This window comes from Glycine max, chromosome 14 (assembly GCF_000004515.6).
Source record: "Glycine max cultivar Williams 82 chromosome 14, Glycine_max_v4.0, whole genome shotgun sequence".
NCBI lineage: Eukaryota > Viridiplantae > Streptophyta > Magnoliopsida > Fabales > Fabaceae > Glycine > Glycine max.
Genome location: NC_038250.2, coordinates 8,194,298 through 8,212,709, shown reverse-complemented (window position 1 = coordinate 8,212,709; position 18,412 = coordinate 8,194,298). Strand labels below are relative to the sequence as shown.

At 33.8% G+C, this 18,412-nt stretch overlaps 1 protein-coding gene across 4 annotated transcripts; it reads left to right on the top strand.

The window, feature by feature from the left end:
• Positions 1–1,877: 1,877 nt before the first annotated feature.
• LOC100806019 (pre-mRNA-processing protein 40A) lies at positions 1,878–17,988 on the top strand. 4 transcript variants are annotated; one of them, XM_014773149.3, is made up of 29 exons: positions 1,878–2,106; positions 2,187–2,258; positions 3,210–3,258; positions 3,651–3,986; positions 4,095–4,280; positions 6,288–6,355; positions 6,506–6,575; positions 7,529–7,581; positions 7,695–7,752; positions 7,845–8,215; positions 8,303–8,366; positions 9,173–9,271; positions 9,375–9,443; positions 9,541–9,618; positions 9,763–9,849; positions 9,921–9,955; positions 10,055–10,160; positions 12,305–12,385; positions 12,477–12,569; positions 12,631–12,684; positions 12,764–12,880; positions 12,960–13,058; positions 13,569–13,616; positions 13,706–13,798; positions 14,263–14,370; positions 14,461–14,525; positions 14,636–14,738; positions 17,223–17,522; positions 17,625–17,988. In XM_014773149.3, the coding sequence occupies exons 3-29, from the start codon at positions 3,226–3,228 to the stop codon at positions 17,757–17,759; spliced, it is 3,009 nt and encodes a 1,002-aa protein (XP_014628635.1). In that variant the 5' UTR covers positions 1,878–2,106; positions 2,187–2,258; positions 3,210–3,225; the 3' UTR covers positions 17,760–17,988. The 4 variants fall into 4 exon arrangements, with proteins under 4 accessions (XP_014628635.1, XP_014628639.1, XP_014628637.1 ...); XM_014773153.3 differs by having other exon boundaries at positions 1,918–2,106; positions 3,623–3,986; XM_014773150.3 differs by having other exon boundaries at positions 1,919–2,106; positions 2,207–2,258.
• The last annotated feature ends 424 nt before the right edge of the window (positions 17,989–18,412 follow it).

Below are 18,412 nucleotides of genomic sequence, written 5' to 3'. Positions count from 1 at the left end.
TTTTTTTAATTTTTTTAAAGAAAATGATATTATTAAATATAATTATTTTTGTTTTATTATTTAATTTACTTAAACGTATTTTTTAGGTGAATATTTTTATTTAAAATATGAATTTTCTAATATAATTATATTACTAAATATAATTAGTTTGTTTATGTCATTAGATTTAATTAAAAACGAAAAGACTTTTTGTTTAAGAATTTATTTATAGAAGAACATTATATTGCATTATCAATAAAATACTTGAACAATTACACTTGGCTAAACAAAAACTTGAGATGAAGATATGTTAAGATAATTGTTTCTAGTATGAATGCGAGTTGAGACGGGACGACCCTTTGCTGCCCTCTTTCTACTTAGGTTAGGACCCCACTGATCTCGTTCATATCCTTGTCACAATAATTCAGGTGGCAGCAAAAAATAATTACTAATTAAATATCTTTAAAGATATTTTCAATATATTTTTATTATAAAAATAGCTCATATTTAACCGTTATCAGTATCTTTTGGATATTTTAATCTTTTCTTTTCATATCTGCAAGTGATAAATAATAAAAATATCAATTCTTATCACTTAAGTAAAAACTAACTGCTAAATAAATATTTTTAAAGATATTTTCAATAAATATTTTTAAAGATATTTTCAATATAGCATTTATTACTCTTTGAAATTTTATGTCTATTGTATAACATAGATGTATCAATTATTTTTCTACTATGTTTTTTAGTTTATTTTAATACTACTAACTAATTTTACTATTTTTTTTAATTAATGAGCATAATAAAAAAAATATCAATAGCACATAAATTTAACTACAAAAGTACATACAAAGTAACTAAAAAATTGTACTATAATTTTATCTAATTTTTTTTATTTTTCTTTATTTGTATATTTTTTCCTTAAAAAATAAAAAATTATAAAATTTAATTTATTAAATAATTAATTTTAAAACCAATTAAAAAATTATATAATATAATATTTATATTTTATAATATTTTTAATAAAAAAAAAACAAAAAGGAGAGAGAAAGTTGCAAGTAGTGTATATTGGAAATTAAATTCTAAAGTAGTGTAGATTGAAAAAAAGTAGGAGAGAGAAAATATTTACGAAAGAAAACCTATATTTTATTGATTAAGGAAAAAAACTTATAATTCTACTTTAACTTTATCCGGTTTAAATCTTGTGAGACTTTTTTTTTTAAATGGTTGATTAATTTTTTTTAAAAAAATAAATAAATAAATAGGGTCCTGTGTCCGATTGTGTTTTTTTTTTTACTCAAAACTCTGGACATATTAGTTTCAATCTAAATATAAGGGTACTTTAAGTTGGAATTGAGATATGAAATAATTTGAAAGATTAAAAGTGAGAAATTTAGTAGAAATTTGATAAAATTATAAGATATAACAAAGTTTTTTTAACAACAAATATTAAGGTTTGACAAAAAAATTAAAATAATATATATATATATATATATATATATATATATATTAAAAAATAATTTAAAAAATATATTACATAAGTACTAAATGAATAGGAACAATAAATTACAAATACATAATAATAATAATAATAATTAGTCATAATCTATTATTAACGTTTGGATATATTTGTTGTATTTTTTTATATTTTCAAGATTAAATTTTATATTTTCATCTTTTAGATACGTATTTGTCAACCGATGGGAAGAAGAAAAGAAATAAAAAATATATTAAGATAAATATGTTCCTAAACTGATAATTCACTCCCATTCACAGTTATGTCAATAACAATCCACTCGACCATGAGTAACATATAGGCTATTTTATTAACTGTATGAACTAATTAAAGTTAACAGTTAAGGCATAATATATCTATAATATTTTTTACACTCTTTAGAGACCAAATGACACATTAAAGAATAAAATTAATTATCATGGCATTCGTCTTTCCCAATTTGTTTTACTCTATGCCGTGGTTCTTTTCCGGGTTTGTTTTGTGTCATGTGCTGCTGCAAGCCCTCTTAAACCCTATCACGCTGGGTTTCGATTAGAAATCACAACCAACGAAATTTCTGTCAATTCAGCGACCAATAACTTCTTCCACCTCTGCTTCCTCTCCGCGCCACAGTAAGTTGTTCATCCCAATTTATCGTGAATTCTCTAATTGCCCGCAAAATTGATTCATTAGGTGAAATTAATGTATTTAGGTTTGCAACGGCTTGCTTAGGTTAAGTTTCTCGTGGAATTGGAAAATCCAGGAATTGAAGAACTTATGTGATGTATTTCTAATTCTCTCTCTCTCCCTCTCTCTCTCCTTTCCCTTTAAATGAATTATATCTGTTCGCTGTTTTCGATTAGGATTTGATAGATTGAAGATACAAAACAAATTGCCCAGCGTGATTAAGCTGTGCGAAGTGGTTAGTTAGGGACCCTAAAAAAAATTGAGGTTTGTTTTTATAAAATTCCAGGGTCAGTTGATGGGAATTTGATATGCTTTTGCATGCTGCAACGTTCCCGTCGATATACTTTAACAGTGGTTGTGCACTTGTTATTTTGTTTGCTGTTGTCATTATTATTACATGCAGTAAGATGTCGTACTTTTTTATTCTGTGGCAAATGTTAGTTTGTTAGAATGTTAGTTTTGTTAGTAGAGGGGATCAAACTTGCGACTTTTCTTCTCTTCCCTTCTCCCTTAACCATTCAACCTACCTTATATTCCGCAAATGTCGGTCCACATTTTTTAGTTTTTTTTTTGTAAGATAAGGAGAATGAGAGCAATTAGTTTATAGCATAGCACTATTACACAACGGAAACTGATACTGGAGAGTGTGCAGTTATAGTGCATGAGTAGAGGTTGAAGGGTAAAATGAGCCCAAAAATATGAATAACTAATTCTGTTTTCTGTAATGGCTGCCTTCAGTCATCCTTTTTTCTTTTCTCTTTTATTGATATAGTAAATACTTAGAATGCTAGCAACTATGAACAATTTTCAGTATGTGTATACATATATTATTTTTTTACCCTAATGACCATCTGCTCTTTATGGAACTAGGAAGCGAAGGTATAACTCTGTAAAATGCTATGCTGTCTCAAAATATTCATTTTGTGTACAAACTTTTTTTTTTTTTACCATGAATTACAAATACATTATAATTTAGCAATGTAATAAGTCATCAAGATGCAATTGTTTTTTTGTGCCACTGACTGATGCATCCATTTATAATTTTCAGGAACTGTTTGTGTTAAATGGCCAATAATTCTCAACCCTCCAGCATGCAGGTAACTTATTTCTTTCTCAATACTAACCAAGAATCTTGTTACAAGGCAATATTTGTCTAGTAACTTGCTTTGATTGTGTATAGTAACATACACATACCTGCTTTGATTATGAGAATATTAAATGGTGATATTCAGTGTCTTAATATTTGGCTTCTTTTGCTTCCTTTTTGAGTTAATTAACTCTGTCCTGGTTTTCCACTGAACATGATGCTTTTTAATTTTCGTTTTTTTTTCCTGTGTAACTCTCTCTCCATGTGTCTGTGTGTGTGTGGTTGTTGGGTCCTCTGTTTTGGTTATCCTCATTTATTCAAATGATTTTTTACTTCTTCATGTTATTAACTACAATTTCTTGCTGTTGAATTAGAATATATCGTATGACCTTTCATCTGCAGTTTCGGCCAGTCACTCAAGCTCAGCAAGGGCAACCATTTGTTCCAATGAATTCACAACAATTTGGGCCTGCAGGACATGCTATTCCTTCTTCAAATGCGGGGATGCCTGTCATTCAAGGTCAGCAATTGCAGTATTCTCAACCAATGCAGCAGTTGACTCAGAGACCAATGCAGCCTGGTCATCCTGCTCCTTCATCACAAGCTATACCTATGCAATATATTCAGACAAACCGGCCACTGACATCCATTCCACCACATTCACAGCAAAATGTTCCCCCTTTAAGCAATCATATGCCTGGCTTGGCTGTTTCAGTAGCAGCTCCTCATTCTTCATATGTATGAGCTGCCTTAGTTTTTTGAGCTTTGCTGTTGTAGTTGATTACTAGATTTCTCTTGACTTGTTTAGTACCTTCTACACTCTAACATCATTGTACACATTTTCAGTTCACACTATCTTATGGTCAGCAGCAAGATAATGCAAATGCATTGGCTCAATACCAGCATCCACCTCAAATGTTTGCTCCTCCTTCTGGTCAACCTTGGCCATCCTCTGCATCTCAGAGTGCTGTGGCTGTTACATCTGTGCAGCCGGCTGGGGTGCAATCATCTGGTGCTACATCGACTGATGCGGTAAGTGTTCTATCCATACTTATTTTTTAATGCATATTACTGATTTTATGTTAATTATTTATAAATTTCCACTTCAAAGTTCAAATACTTTTGTTTATACAGGCTGTAAATAGAGCTTGTTTGGAATTCCTATGGTGGAGTTCTCTTTTCTTATGTTTTGTTTTTTGTTTTTTGTATTTTAATTGTTATTTGTATGATAATGGCATCAATACTTTCCAATAAGATGCTAATTCTCTTGTCATAGTGTTATTATTATATTATGTTTTCTCCCTATAGATGTGTGCTAAGCAGTCAATCCTAGATAGTGGTGTGGAGTGGCCACCCCCAAAAACGCTATAGTGGGATGGCTGCTATTGCAAATTCTAGAAAACAATATACAAAATTTATAATTTTATATCTTACACATATAAATGCTGAAAAATATAAAAATACACAATTAAATAGTAAAAAATAAGAGGTCTCAGAGATTGAGAATATAATTGCAAAAAGAGCTGAGAAGAATGGTTAAAAACTGAGAAGTGGGAAGCTAAAAAGGGGAACAGATAAGTGCTGAATGTTCACGTAAAAAAGGGGAAGTTGTTGTGGGAAGACAAAGGACTTAATAGGGGCAATTTGGTAAAAAGCTTAAATGTTACTGAACGTTCACGTAAAACAGGGGAACTTAAAGTAGGAAAACAAAAGTCTTAATAGGGGTAATTTGGTAAAAGGCTTAAATGGGAAAATGGAAAGGATGTCAACCAGAATTAATACAGGGGCAAAAATTAAAATAAAAAAAAACCGAAAAAGGTTCTCTGAAAAAAAGAGAAAGAAAACGAAATGTTAAAACAGGGGCGAATTCGATTTGCTTAGGTGTGGACAAGATATAACCCAGAAATTGAAATCGAGGCTGCTTACGCATGCGGCCACTGCAATTTTGCTCCAAAATGTGGTGGCACTCGCACCTGCCGCTCCAGCCCCACACCAACTAAAAGTGTCGCGCATGTTCCAAATTGTTGACTGCTCTCCGCTTGCCTACGTTGTGTATCTCACTTTTAAAGAAAAAAAAAGCGTTAGAGATATTTTATTCAGTGCATTGTTTCTGTACGTTCCTTGATTTTATGGAGGTTAAGCAAATCTGCTAATGTGTTCCTTATTTCATTCCTCTAGAGTCTTGATTGTCCAAATATAACAGCGGATGGATTAGATGCTATTTGCCTATTTGTAATTAATCTTTTAATTAGACACATGAGGAAATATATTAAGTTATGTTGCATAAATTTGGTGGTATGGTAGAATTCCACAATTACAACACTGATTTTATTTAGTAAAGGCTCATCCAGATTCCAGAGCATAAAGCTCCTACAGGCTACAGCATGTCATACTGGAGACTTTCTGCCTGAAACATCAAAATATTACATGCATTAATATCTGCCTCCCTATTTCCTAACTTCTATACTGTACAAAACACCCTAAAAGCTGCCATATTCTCTTAACAATAAGTGCCTCATAGCAGTTGTTGCACTCTACATTATGAAAGTTACTGTCCAAATAATTTCCATACTCCTAATAATAACAGCCTCATGGCAGTTATTGCACTCTGCATTCTGAAAATGATTCATAATAAATAACTGCCATACTCCTAACAGTAACTGTCTCATGGCAGTTATTGCTCTCTTTTCCCATGCCTGGAGTAAACTCTCCAAATGGGTGGTCTGTCTGAACTTGCATTCTCTGCTTGCCTTTCATTTTCTGCTGTGTCTGAGCCTGGGTATCCGTCATGGGATGTTATTGTAAAAGAATTGTGACTTTTTTTGTTATGATATCATTTGAAGCAGATTCCTTGAGAGTAGCTAATTGAATCTCAGTAGCTCATGAAGTTTTTGATAATGCCTTACGTTAAATGTGATTCAATGAATTACATTTTTTCTGTTAATAAATAATAATATATTCTTCTGTTATATTATGATTTCTGACAATTTTGAGCTTATATTATTACAATTCTCAGTGGTTTACTCTGATAAATTTTAGGTAATCAATGCTACTAACCAGCAATCCTTATCTGATTGGCAAGAGCACACTTCTGCTGATGGGAGAAGGTATTGGTTAACTCAGCTTTGCCAGCAAGCACTAAATATCTTATATATTTGTTATTAACTATTTGTGAAAATAATCTAATTATTTTGTGCTTTTATAATTCACATTTTTTAGAATCATAATCAAAGTTCTTGTTTTCTCAAATTAACCAGATATTATTACAACAAGAGGACAAGGCAATCTAGTTGGGAGAAACCTTTAGAATTGATGTCTCCTATAGAGGTGAGTTGTTTTGATAATTTGTTGCTGTTCATGTGAATGCTTCTTTTTATTATCTGTTGGACATTCTTGGAAAGCGTAATGCAGTCAATCAAACTGGTATCTTATATGGATGTTGATCATTTCTACAATGTTTTCAATGATCATAGAAGGTTTATGGCACGAATGTCCTTTTATGTGCATGTGCTTCCACTGATTTGTAGATATCATGGCAAGTCAGGAGAAATTTTAACAACTGCTCTATATGGTCAATGTGAAGGCAGGGTAGCACTTTCTCAAGGCAGGCAACAGTTTGCTATTTACAATCTTATTTTTTTTTTAAAACATAAAATGTGAGATTGGTGTATAGTTGTGGTTCTGCAATACCATTAATTGATGGTTGGCCGGCAACACCCTTCACATCCCCTTCCTTCAGCAATTTTGTAGGATGGTCCTTATGGGGTGTGTATGTGTGATATCAATTGTCTCTTTTGTAAGTTTCTTTGCTGTTTTTGTGCGCGTGCACACTCTCACACACACACACACAAGATATATGGTGGTGTGATTGTGTGTGTCTATATATATATATATATATATATATATATATATATATATATATATTATCTTGCTTTCCTTTTCTCTCTTAATCTCTCTGTTTCTTTACCCCCTTCCCCTTTTACAATCTTGTGGTGGCTTATACATTGCAGTGGGGTATGGTTACATATTTATGTATAGGAGCATACAAATTCTTCTTTATTGTATAATTTCTTGTAATTTGTGTTAGCTGTGGCAATATTATCATATAACAATTAAATCTTCAGGGATGTTTTCTTCTTTCCTTTATTTGGTTCTTCCTTACCTATAGTTTCTTGCAGCAGCATGTGGTTTATTAGTATAACCTTGATATGATGATGATCTTTATTGGGTGGTATACTTTTAGAATTTTCAAATCCCACTAATTCTGCTGGATGTGACAGAGAGCTGATGCATCAACTGTTTGGAAGGAATTCACTTCTTCCGAAGGAAGAAAGTGCGTTTTCTTTCCTATTATATATTGCACCCTTTTCTATATACCCTTTTTGTGTCATTAATTTGTAATAATTCATGTAATGTTTTATGTTTTGGCTGTATGACTTCTTGCAGGTATTATTATAACAAGGTTACTCAGCAATCAACATGGTCAATACCAGAGGAACTTAAGGTTTGTTATTAATGATTATATTTGTATTTGTTTTTAATTTTCTTCATATCAGCATTTGTGTTCTTACCCCAAATTGCAATATTTCCATTCAGTTGGCTCGTGAGCAGGCACAGAATGCTGCAAACCAGGGAATGCAGTCAGAAACAAGTGATACATGCAATGCTGTAGTCTCCTCCACAGAAACACCAACACCAACAGCAGCTAATGCAGCTAGCTTGAACACTTCCTTGACATCAAATGGGCTTGCTTCCAGCCCGTCTTCTGTCACACCAATTGCAGCAACTGATTCTCAACGGTTGGTTTCTGGATTATCTGGGACCTCTGTTTCCCATTCTATGGCTACCCCAAGCACCACAGGGGTAGAACCAAGCACTGTGGTAACTACGAGTGCTGCACCTACAATAGTTGCCGGAAGCTCTGGACTAGCTGAGAATTCACCTCAACAACCCAAAATGCCACCCGTGTATAAAACTATGTTCTGCACGTTCATTGGTTTTTTTTGCTCTCGTAGTTTTCAATACTGACTTGTGTATTGAAAATTTACCTGCAGTGTTGAAAATCAAGCATCTCAAGATTTTGCTTCTGCAAATGGATCTTCTCTTCAAGATATCGAGGTAATTTTTATAATTGATAATTGATAGCTTTTTTATCATTAATTTGCTTGTACAGATTCTTAGACTCTTGAGAGTTGTATGGTATTCAGTGCTGGCTTGATTTCCTTCTCAATTTTTTGTTTGTTTTAAAATTGTTTCCTAAAATAATTTTATGCTGCTCAGCTATCAATTCCTCATCTAATTGAAAATATTTCCAAAACAAGTGTTTTTTTAAAAAGCAAAAACACCTGACAGACGTTTTCTCATTCTCCTATTTTGTGGTCCTAGCTCGAGGATGTGTGTCATCTAGAGTGGTGCTGCATGTGGTGAGGCACAGGCTTGGTGTGCATGCCTGTTTTCTTTGTTTTAAAAACTAAAAACAGTCTTTGCAGCGACGAAGATGAGAAGTTGTTGAACCTCGAAAGTGTTAGAGGGGTGGAATGGAAGGTCATTCACAGGCTTGATTAATAGACTTTAATGAAGCACGAGTGAAAATGAAAATAATTGAAGGGTTTTCATGGCATGGGTTTGGGTCGGGTCACATGACCCGACCTTTTTTTCTTCTGTTTTTACTTATTTCTCCTCCTTTTTCTGCGAGACACCACAACAGCCATGGTCGCCATAGGTGAGGCAGCTGCCATGGCCCGCCATGTGAAACCTGCTATGCCACTGCCATAATATGGCGGCCTATCTGTTTTCCGCCATGGCTGCTATTTAACAACACTAGTCACAATTGAGAATAGAAACTCCAAAAAGACACTCATTAATTTGTTATCCAATTATGAATCTTTATTTAATTTACATATTTTTTCTTTCAACTCTTTCAGGAAGCCAAAAGACCATTGCCTGTGGTTGGAAAAAATAATGTGACTCCACCTGAAGAGAAAACCAATGACGATGAAACCTTGGTATATGCAAATAAACTGGTAAGAATTCATGTCATAGAAATTCTCCTTTATTAAAACACTTTGAAGGTTTCTTTTCCTTTTGTATCATTATATATAATGCCACATTAAATTGCTCTTTTAGGAAGCAAAAAATGCATTTAAAGCGCTTTTGGAATCTGTGAGTGTTCAGTCTGATTGGACATGGGAACAGGTAGATGATGTAACTTCAATTTTTTCTACTGTTTTTTTGGTGGTGTGTGTGTGTGTGTGCTGGAAATGCTAACTATTATTTTTTAATTGTTATTCAGGCAATGAGAGAAATTATCAATGACAAAAGATATAATGCACTAAAAACTCTTGGTGAGCGAAAACAGGCTTTTAATGAGGTGAGAAACAGGCCTCACAGAGCAAATTGTATGCTTACCTTAAAGTGGATACTGATGTTTGCATCAACTAATTCTAATTGGGTATCATTTTCTAATGATCCTGTGTGACTTTGTAACATTGAATCAATTTAATCTTTCATTCAGTATTTGGGCCAAAGGAAGAAGCTGGAGGCTGAAGAGAGGCGCATGAAGCAGAAAAGAGCCCGTGAAGAATTCACAAAGATGTTGGAGGTATGTTAATTAGAATACCTGATTAATTTGTGCTTTTATTAGTTAAGTCTTTATTCACATTATCTTTTCAGGAGTGCAAGGAACTTACATCATCCATGAGGTGGAGGTATGTCTCTTCTTGTTTGGTTAACAATTTGTTTTAGTTGGTCTCCTTAGTTGAAATAATCCATCTTAAAATTTATAATTAATTGTTTACTGTAATCAGCAAAGCTATTAGTATGTTTGAAAATGATGAACGATTCAATGCTGTTGAAAGACCAAGGGACCGAGAAGATTTATTTGAAAGCTACATGGTGGAACTTGAGAGGAAGGTGATAATTTGTTACATTCTGCTTGCTAATGAACCTTTGCAATCATGACATACCATTTAAGTGTATATCCTGTGCCCCAGAAAGCTTCATAAACCTTTTGTTTAGATTTGTGGATTTTCTTTACATGTAAATTTTGGGAAGAATCTTGTTTTTATTTGGTGGGTAGTGAGCCTAGTGGCAGGTAAGTGGATGTTAGTAACATTGTAGCATTTTACATTTTGGTTTGTGTATGTCTTCATACAATCAAGGGAAGGAGTTGAATTGTATAATTGGCTTGAGTAAAATATATATTGAAATGCTTAACTTAGTCCAGCATTCCAGCTTGCATCTCTCCATCTTATTCTAGATCCATTATTTTTTGTAAGAAAATGCAATTTAAGGGACTTGTGGTTTTTGTAATTTGTTCGTAGACTTTTCAGTGCAGGTGGGCTGATATTTGACTGCCTTTTCTCAGGAACTGACTTTGTGTGCAATATTGTGGTTGCTTTATTTTTCTGGTTGTTACATTGCAGGACACTAAATTTATTAAATATATCATTATTGTAATTAACATTATGGTTGAAGTTGAACTACTTAATGTAATTCATGTGAGAAGAAACTAGCAATAAAATGAAGGGAAACATGGATGGTAGAAACTAATAATCAGAACTGAAATATCACTATTATTTTCTGTTCACTCATTCATTCTACACTAGTGAACATAGATTCAAGATACAGAGGGATTGTAGTTACATCTCATAAATAGAGCTAGACTATTTGAGGTGACTATCCCGTCCTTTCTAAAACCTTGTTTAATTTCTGTATACCTCAATCTCTAAACTCGAATCCCTTTCCCTCCTCTTTAATGCCTTCCTGCATATTGTACTCTCCCTTGCTTTCCATTTCCCTTTCTCTGTAAGTTAGGTTGTTGCAATCCAAAGCCCTATTCTTTCCCTTCCTCACTAGTCCTCACTGCCCAGGGCTTCTATTATATGATTTCCCCCTGCTTCTCCTAAATCTCATCGTAATACACCCCTTACATAGTGGTAGGGATTTATCAATAGAGTTTTATTAATTACTATAAATGAAACTTTCACTATTGTCACCTTTGTTGACATCTTTAATACAACCACTCTCAATAGCTCGATAGATCTGGTGGAATAACTGTCAGCTAGAAATACAGGGATCTTAATTTTGTCAATTACTAAAATGCTAGATTATTGTGGCTATAGATGGGGAAAATAATAGCTATTTTGATCTGAAATCAAGTACATTGTTGACTATTGAAAAGTGGTTATATGTTGGAAACTTTTCTTTGATAACATTACAAACAAATAGTGCACTTGTTTATTTAAAGCTATGATTAAATGTCCAAAAGTGTTTCTACTATATCAAGCGAACAACGAGTCGATGACTGAACATTGTTGGCTCAACTAGATTTCCATCCTCAAATTATATAAGCCTCATTCACAAAGCTAGAGTAGTTTAAACACCATTGATAAGTGACATTCATACACTGAAGTCCAAGCCCATTGGCTAAATAAAATTAGAACTTAAACAAAATGGCAAAAAAGCAGATGCTCTCTGATATACTGAATGTAATTTCCTTAATGTTTTGGAGTCCAAATTGCATGCTGAAATGCTTGATTGACACCATTCTTTCTGGAGTTGGGTGTTGGAAAGTTGTTTGTAGCTCTAACTTCTGTTTGAAATTTGTCTTCCCCTCTAATTTATGTGGTCAGAGTGTGAACTTTTTGTTTTTTTGATAAGCAAAGTTTGAATTAAGTGCAAGGAGAAGAATCATATTACCTCTTTCTAGTTTAAACTTGCTATTTGGAACTATGAACAGATTTTAGGGGAGGGTTGATGAGCCTTCCACTGTTGATTGTTTTTAAATCTGGGGTGGATATCCATCTATTCCCGGAAGTCTAGGGTGTATGCTTATAATGCTGATTCATGGTTTGCTTAATCTGAAATATTGTGTTCTATTCGTTCCAAAGAATGCACAGCAGGCAATTGGCACCTGGCAGTGGGGAGAATTTAGAATAAAATATAATGAGTCGGTGACACGTTAACTCATCTTGAGCAGCTAAAATTTGTAATAGATGTATGTCAAATTTTATTTCATGACATTCTTACTGTTATCCTTTCTGTGCAAAATTTAGGAAAAGGAAAATGCTGCAGAGGAACACCGCCAGAATATAGCAGAATATAGAAAATTTCTGGAGTCCTGTGACTATGTGAAGGTAATTTTTTTTAAAAAAAAATGAAGTGCATTTAAGTCATTATGGTTGCTGTCCTTGAAACTTTTCCCTAACTATTTGCATTTCATTTTAGGTGAATAGCCCTTGGCGAAAAATCCAAGATCGGTTAGAGGATGATGATAGATACTTGCGACTTGAAAAAATTGACCGCTTGCTAGTTTTCCAGGTATATTTTCTTTTAGTTGGTCATTTATGATGGATCTATGAGCTGAGATTGACTTTGGCAGGACTATATTCGGGACTTGGAGAAAGAAGAAGAGGAACAAAAAAGAATACAGAAGGTAGAACCAAAGTGTATGATTATTGGTTATGACTTAGTCAATATTGTTGTGTGTATTTGCACTTATGACTATGATATAGGATCGAATTCGTCGGGGTGAAAGGAAAAACCGTGATGCATTTCGCAAGTTGCTTGGAGAACATGTTTCTGCTGGAATTCTTACTGCTAAAACTCAATGGCGAGAATATTGCTTGAAGGTAATAAAACTTTGGATTGGTTACAATGAAAGCAGGAATAATATGGAAAGAGAAATAAGTTGTGTTTTCTACTTTGTAGGTTAGGGATTTACCTCAATATCAAGCTGTTGCGTCAAATACCTCTGGTTCCACTCCAAAAGATTTGTTTGAGGATGTTGCTGAGGATCTTGAAAAACAGGTGATCAAATTTCTTTCTAGTAATTTCTTTCAAATGTTGATGATGAGTTTGTTATAGATGAGGTTAGCAAAGGCATAATCTTTACCTCCTTCAATGGTCTAATGTTATTGGGCTGCTGGATTACTGTTATTCGAAGAAATCTTTCACTAGGCAACATCTCTATCCGTGGTGAAACCCTCTTTTGACTACCTCCTACTAGTTTAGTTGATTTTTTCCAAGGATTTGGGCATGGCGATTGGAAAAAAGTAATTTCTGTCGAGTTATATTTTTGTTGAGTTCAATTGATTTAAAATAACTCCAAGAAAATAAGATTGCTTTAATATTTTAAATTTAATGTCATGATTGAATATTTCTTTGATTACCTTATTTTAGGTAATGAAGTACTAAATTTTAGTATTTTGATATCTATTTTGAGTAATATCATCCTGGAGTATTATAGTGGTTCCCTTTTTTTTGGTGGAGATTGTTGCTGAATTATCAATTTTTAACATGATTTTTTTTTTTTGACAGTATCATGAAGACAAGACGCTCATAAAAGATACAGTTAAGTCAGGCAAGGTAGGCATCACAAAGATCTTCATTGCATTTTATCTAGTGTGTTTGATGACAAACTCTGCTTACCCAAGCCTCCCGTCTCATCCAAGCAGATCACTGTAGTGACTACATCAGTATTTGAGGAGTTTAAGGTCGCTGTCTTGGAAGGAGCTGCATGCCAAACAATATCTGAGATCAATTTGAAGGTAATGACTTTAATTCATTAGCCATGTCTTTATTTCAGTTGTAATGTTTCATTTGATTTCATTTCTTGCTCTTAAAATATAAATTATGTAATGTATGGGAGTAGTTATTCAAATAACTGTCTGTAACATAAGCTTCAACTTGTTTTTTGTTCATTTTGAATATAATTACACCAGGCTTTTTTGCATTTTATTGAGATTATGAGAGAATTAAATCTATTGTAAAATATAAGATCTGTAGATATCACTGTTGAGTTTGTAACTTCAATTTAAGATTCATTTTCTCATTTTAACAATTGTTATATTTGTCTCCTTATGATATTGATTAACTTCAATAATATTGAGTCACTTGTGCATGTTGGATCAAATCTCTATTTAATAGTTGTTAACCGGATGACCTATTTAATGTTGTTTATGCCTTTGCAACATGGATTATCAGACTTCGGTATTTTGCTTCTCTTTTGTAGCTTATATTCGAAGAGTTGTTAGAGAGAGCTAAGGAGAAGGAGGAGAAAGAAGCCAAGAAGCGCCAACGCCTTGCTGATGACTTTACTAACCTGTTATATACATTCAAGGTAAACTAAGATTCTATCAGTATTGATATATCTTTCACATTGTATGGCTAAATAAATTGATATTAAGCATCATATTTTTTATTTTTGTAGGATATTACAACTTCCTCAAAATGGGAGGATTGCAAGTCACTTTTTGAGGAGACTCAAGAGTACAGGTATATTTATTATTTTTTGTTTTATTTACCTAGAGCAATTGTTCCATGCAGTGTGTCCATGATGGAAGAATTTTTGCTTGAATGTTTTTCCATCCTGTACTGCCCTATAGGTCAATTGGAGACGAAAGCTATAGTAGAGAAATTTTTGAGGAATACATCACATACTTGAAGGAAAAAGCTAAAGAGAAGGATCGCAAGCGTGAAGAGGAAAAGGTTCATAATTTTATTTGTCAGTTTTTGGTTTCATAACAGTAACATCTATACATGTTTTGATGTTTTTTCTGAGACAATCTGGTTTCCTAAGCCTTTGCACTGTGTAATGATCTGGTTTAGTCATTGAAATGGCTCTTATATTTTTTGCATTTTTGATTTTAGGTGAGATATTGAATAACATGTCCTCTTTTAGGAGATGGTTTTAAAGAAGTCTAGTGAATAGGGAGAGGCTTTTAGGGAGAAAAGAGAACTCGACCAAATGCACTGCAAGAACCACCAGAATCACCAGTTTTATAAGCATTTGGATACAAACAGCCTTGCGTGTAGTTTATCGAAGCAGAGTTCAACACTTGTGCTTCTTTGTTGTAGCGCATGAGTCGAGTTTCATGTTCGTAGAGTAACGCTTCAATCTCTGCGATGGACAGAGTTTGCTTTTTGTTTTCGATAACAGAAACCACTGACGCATAATCCGAGGCTGTCCTTCAAGTAGCGCGTCAACATATTCCTCGTGACGAACAGGAACACCAACACCAGCAAGTTCATCCACAAACCCTTTGATTTTTCTCAAGTACTCTTCAATTGTTTTGCCGTTCAAGAGTAACTGCTCTCATGGCAGTGTGGAGCTGTCATGCTCGAGTTTTCGTGTGAAGGCTAAAATGCTCATGAATTTTATCCCAAACCTGATAGGAATGATCTGAACCAAGAACACGCGACAATACTAATTTATAAAGAGTTAATTGCAGCCATACCAGGAGCATTTCATCTTGGACCTCCCAGGCTTCATAATCAGGGTTGATACGATCAGCAACACGATCATCCTCCGTGAGATAACGAGGAGGAATAATCGGATTAACCACGAAACGTTGCAATCTGTGTGACTTAATAATCGGTTTAACGTGTTGACGCCAGTGAAGATAGTTGGAATCATCAAGTTTTTCAGCCACAAAATTGGGAAATGATTGAGGAACTGAACTGGAAGGAGTGGAAGCCATGAACACAGAACACTGGACCTTGCGAAGGAACTAGGAATTTGAAAAAATGGCTCTAGATACCATGTTGAATAAACTGAGAGAGAGAAGAAAGAGAAAACTTGTTGAACAAAAAGGCGGGTTTTATTGATTATCCAAGTTAATTACAGAAGGTTACAAAAGAGGTATATATAGACCTCTGTTCTGTTATTGTAACAGATTGTAACTAACTAACAGAATCTAACAAACTCTAAGATAGGTGCTGTTAGCAAAAGCTAACAGCCCTTACAATTAGTTTACAGAACTGTTTTCATAGTTGACTGACACATAATCTAAGATATTCCTATGTCTGTACACTTTTCCAGTTCCTGCCTTACTAGGTTGGGTTCTAACTAGGGGTGGGAATAGGCTAGGCCAGGCCAGGCTTTGAAAGGCTTGAGCCTAGCCTACGATGAATCTTTGAGGCCTGAGTCCGGCCTATAGCCTATCAAAGACTTTTATTTTGGCTCGGCCTGGCCTGATAGCTTTCTTCACAATAAATATTTAATATTTTATGGAGTAGGAACGTAATAGGAAAGTTAAAAAAAAAAAAAAAAGTCAATCAGAATAATGAGAAATATAAAAGGGCACATGACTCACACCTAAATTGTAATTAAAGTCCTTGATTATAGGAATAGAAGTTATGGAGCAGTAATGTGTAATCAAAGTCTGATAGTTTTAAAAAAAAATTAATTGTATCCAAAAAATAATATTATATATTGGTACCCAAAAAATAATATATATATATAGGCCGGCCTATCAGACTTTTTAATAAGTCTAAGCCTGGTCTATTTAATTTAATAGGCTTTTAAAAAAGTCTGAGTCTAACCTTTTAATTAAATAGACCAGTTCAGGCCAGACTTTATGTAGGCCAGGTCGTAGGCTCCTGTAGGCAGGTCTGGCCTATTCCCACCCCTGGTTCTAACGGTACATGACCCAAACAATAATGGCTACTAGCTTGCATTAGGTTCATTTCCCTGAAAATATCTTCAGGTTGCTTTTGGAACTAGACAAATTTAAGCTTCATGAAGTTTCTGCTACATGTTTTAATTAGTAGATATGTTTATAAAAGTTTCCCTACAGATAGTGGTTTCACTGTTTCACTTTATGAATAGATGAGATTAAATATATTCTGATTTATTGTTTGAGTTCTGTTCTTTATGTTTATCATTATAACTATTGGCTTTTAGGCCAGACAAAGATGCCATTTAACCATTGATCTTCAACTATATTCTTTATTTCTTTACACCTGTGTACTTGGGTTGCCCTTGGTTTTTCTGTACCAATTTTCTACTTATCAGAAGCTTAGAAGATTGCAGTTTTAGAGAATCATGTGAATTTCTTTTTGTGAAATTTTTGTTTCCTTTCCGCTTATAACAAATTGAACTTAGTGGAGAACTGCATTGACATTCGTTATTATTTGTAGTTCAGTGTTGCGTTAGGAATAACATTTAAAATTGTAAATAATTGTTTGCAGGCTAAAAAGGAGAAAGAAAGAGAAGAGAAACGGAAGGAGAAGGAAAAAAAAGAAAAGGATAGAGAACGTGAAAAAGATAAGTCTAAGGAACGTAATAAGAAGGATGAAACAGATAGTGATAATCAAGACATGGCTGACAGCCATGGTTACAAAGAGGAGAAGAAAAAAGAAAAGGATAAAGAAAGGAAACATCGGAAAAGGCATCAGAGCAGTATAGATGATGTGGATTCTGAAAAGGAAGAGAAGGAAGAATCTAAAAAATCACGAAGGCATGGCAGTGAACGCAAGAAGTCTCGGAAGGTATGAATGAAAATTTCCCATTTTTATTTAGTTTAAGTCTTAGTTATATTCTTTTATGCTTCAGAATAGGCATCTGAAATATGTGGGACTATAATCTTGCAGCATGCAAACTCTCCTGAATCAGACAATGAAAACCGGCATAGAAGACACAAGAGGGACCACTGGGATGGTTCCAGGAAAACTGGGGGGCATGAGGAACTTGAAGACGGGGAGCTCGGGGATGATGCTGAGAACTAGTTGTTCTTTCCTAACCTTTTTGCAGTTATGAGATAAAGAACTTCACCTGCATCTTTTGGAGAATACTGACTTTATTTAAGTACATTTAATTGTTAATTCTCTGGCCTCTGGGCACATCTATGAATTTTGCCCTCAAATGTAAAGAAATCTTTTGGTTCTCGTTATAGTTCTGACAATTTTTATGACCGCTTAATTTTATACCAAGAGTGCTGAGTACTGCAAATCCAAATTTAAACTGTGTATCATAAACTTTCGTTTGTATGCTCAATGTCTGCAGATGATTTGTGAATAAATGCTGAATCATTAGAGATCGTATAAATATATTTATTCTGACAACATTATTACCGGAAGATTGTGTTTTTTTTTACGAGCTTGAGCAGCTGAAATCTTTTGACCGGAAGAATTAAAATCTATAGTTCATCATGGTAGACATTTAACGCAGACGTTTTAGCGCATGTTAATATCATAGATTAATTTTTTTTTATAACTGCTAGTATTCGATAATTGAGAGAGAAAGGATCATTATTCATCTATTGCCGTGAAAAGAGGTTGAAAGACTTTTCAGCTATAAAGGTGGCCTTGAGCTTATGCATAATGATGTTACTAATCCAACTAAAAATAAATAAATAGAAAATAGCCAAGCTATAAATAAA

Excerpts from the sequence above, each read along its gene's own strand:
- LOC100806019 (XM_014773149.3), top strand. The coding sequence starts at position 3,226 with ATGGCCAATAATTCTCAACCCTCCAGCATGCAG. Across the intron at positions 12,386-12,476 it reads AGTCCTGTGACTATGTGAAG|GTGAATAGCCCTTGGCGAAA; the intron begins GTAATTTTTTTT and ends ATTTCATTTTAG. Across the intron at positions 12,685-12,763 it reads AACAAAAAAGAATACAGAAG|GATCGAATTCGTCGGGGTGA; the intron begins GTAGAACCAAAG and ends ACTATGATATAG.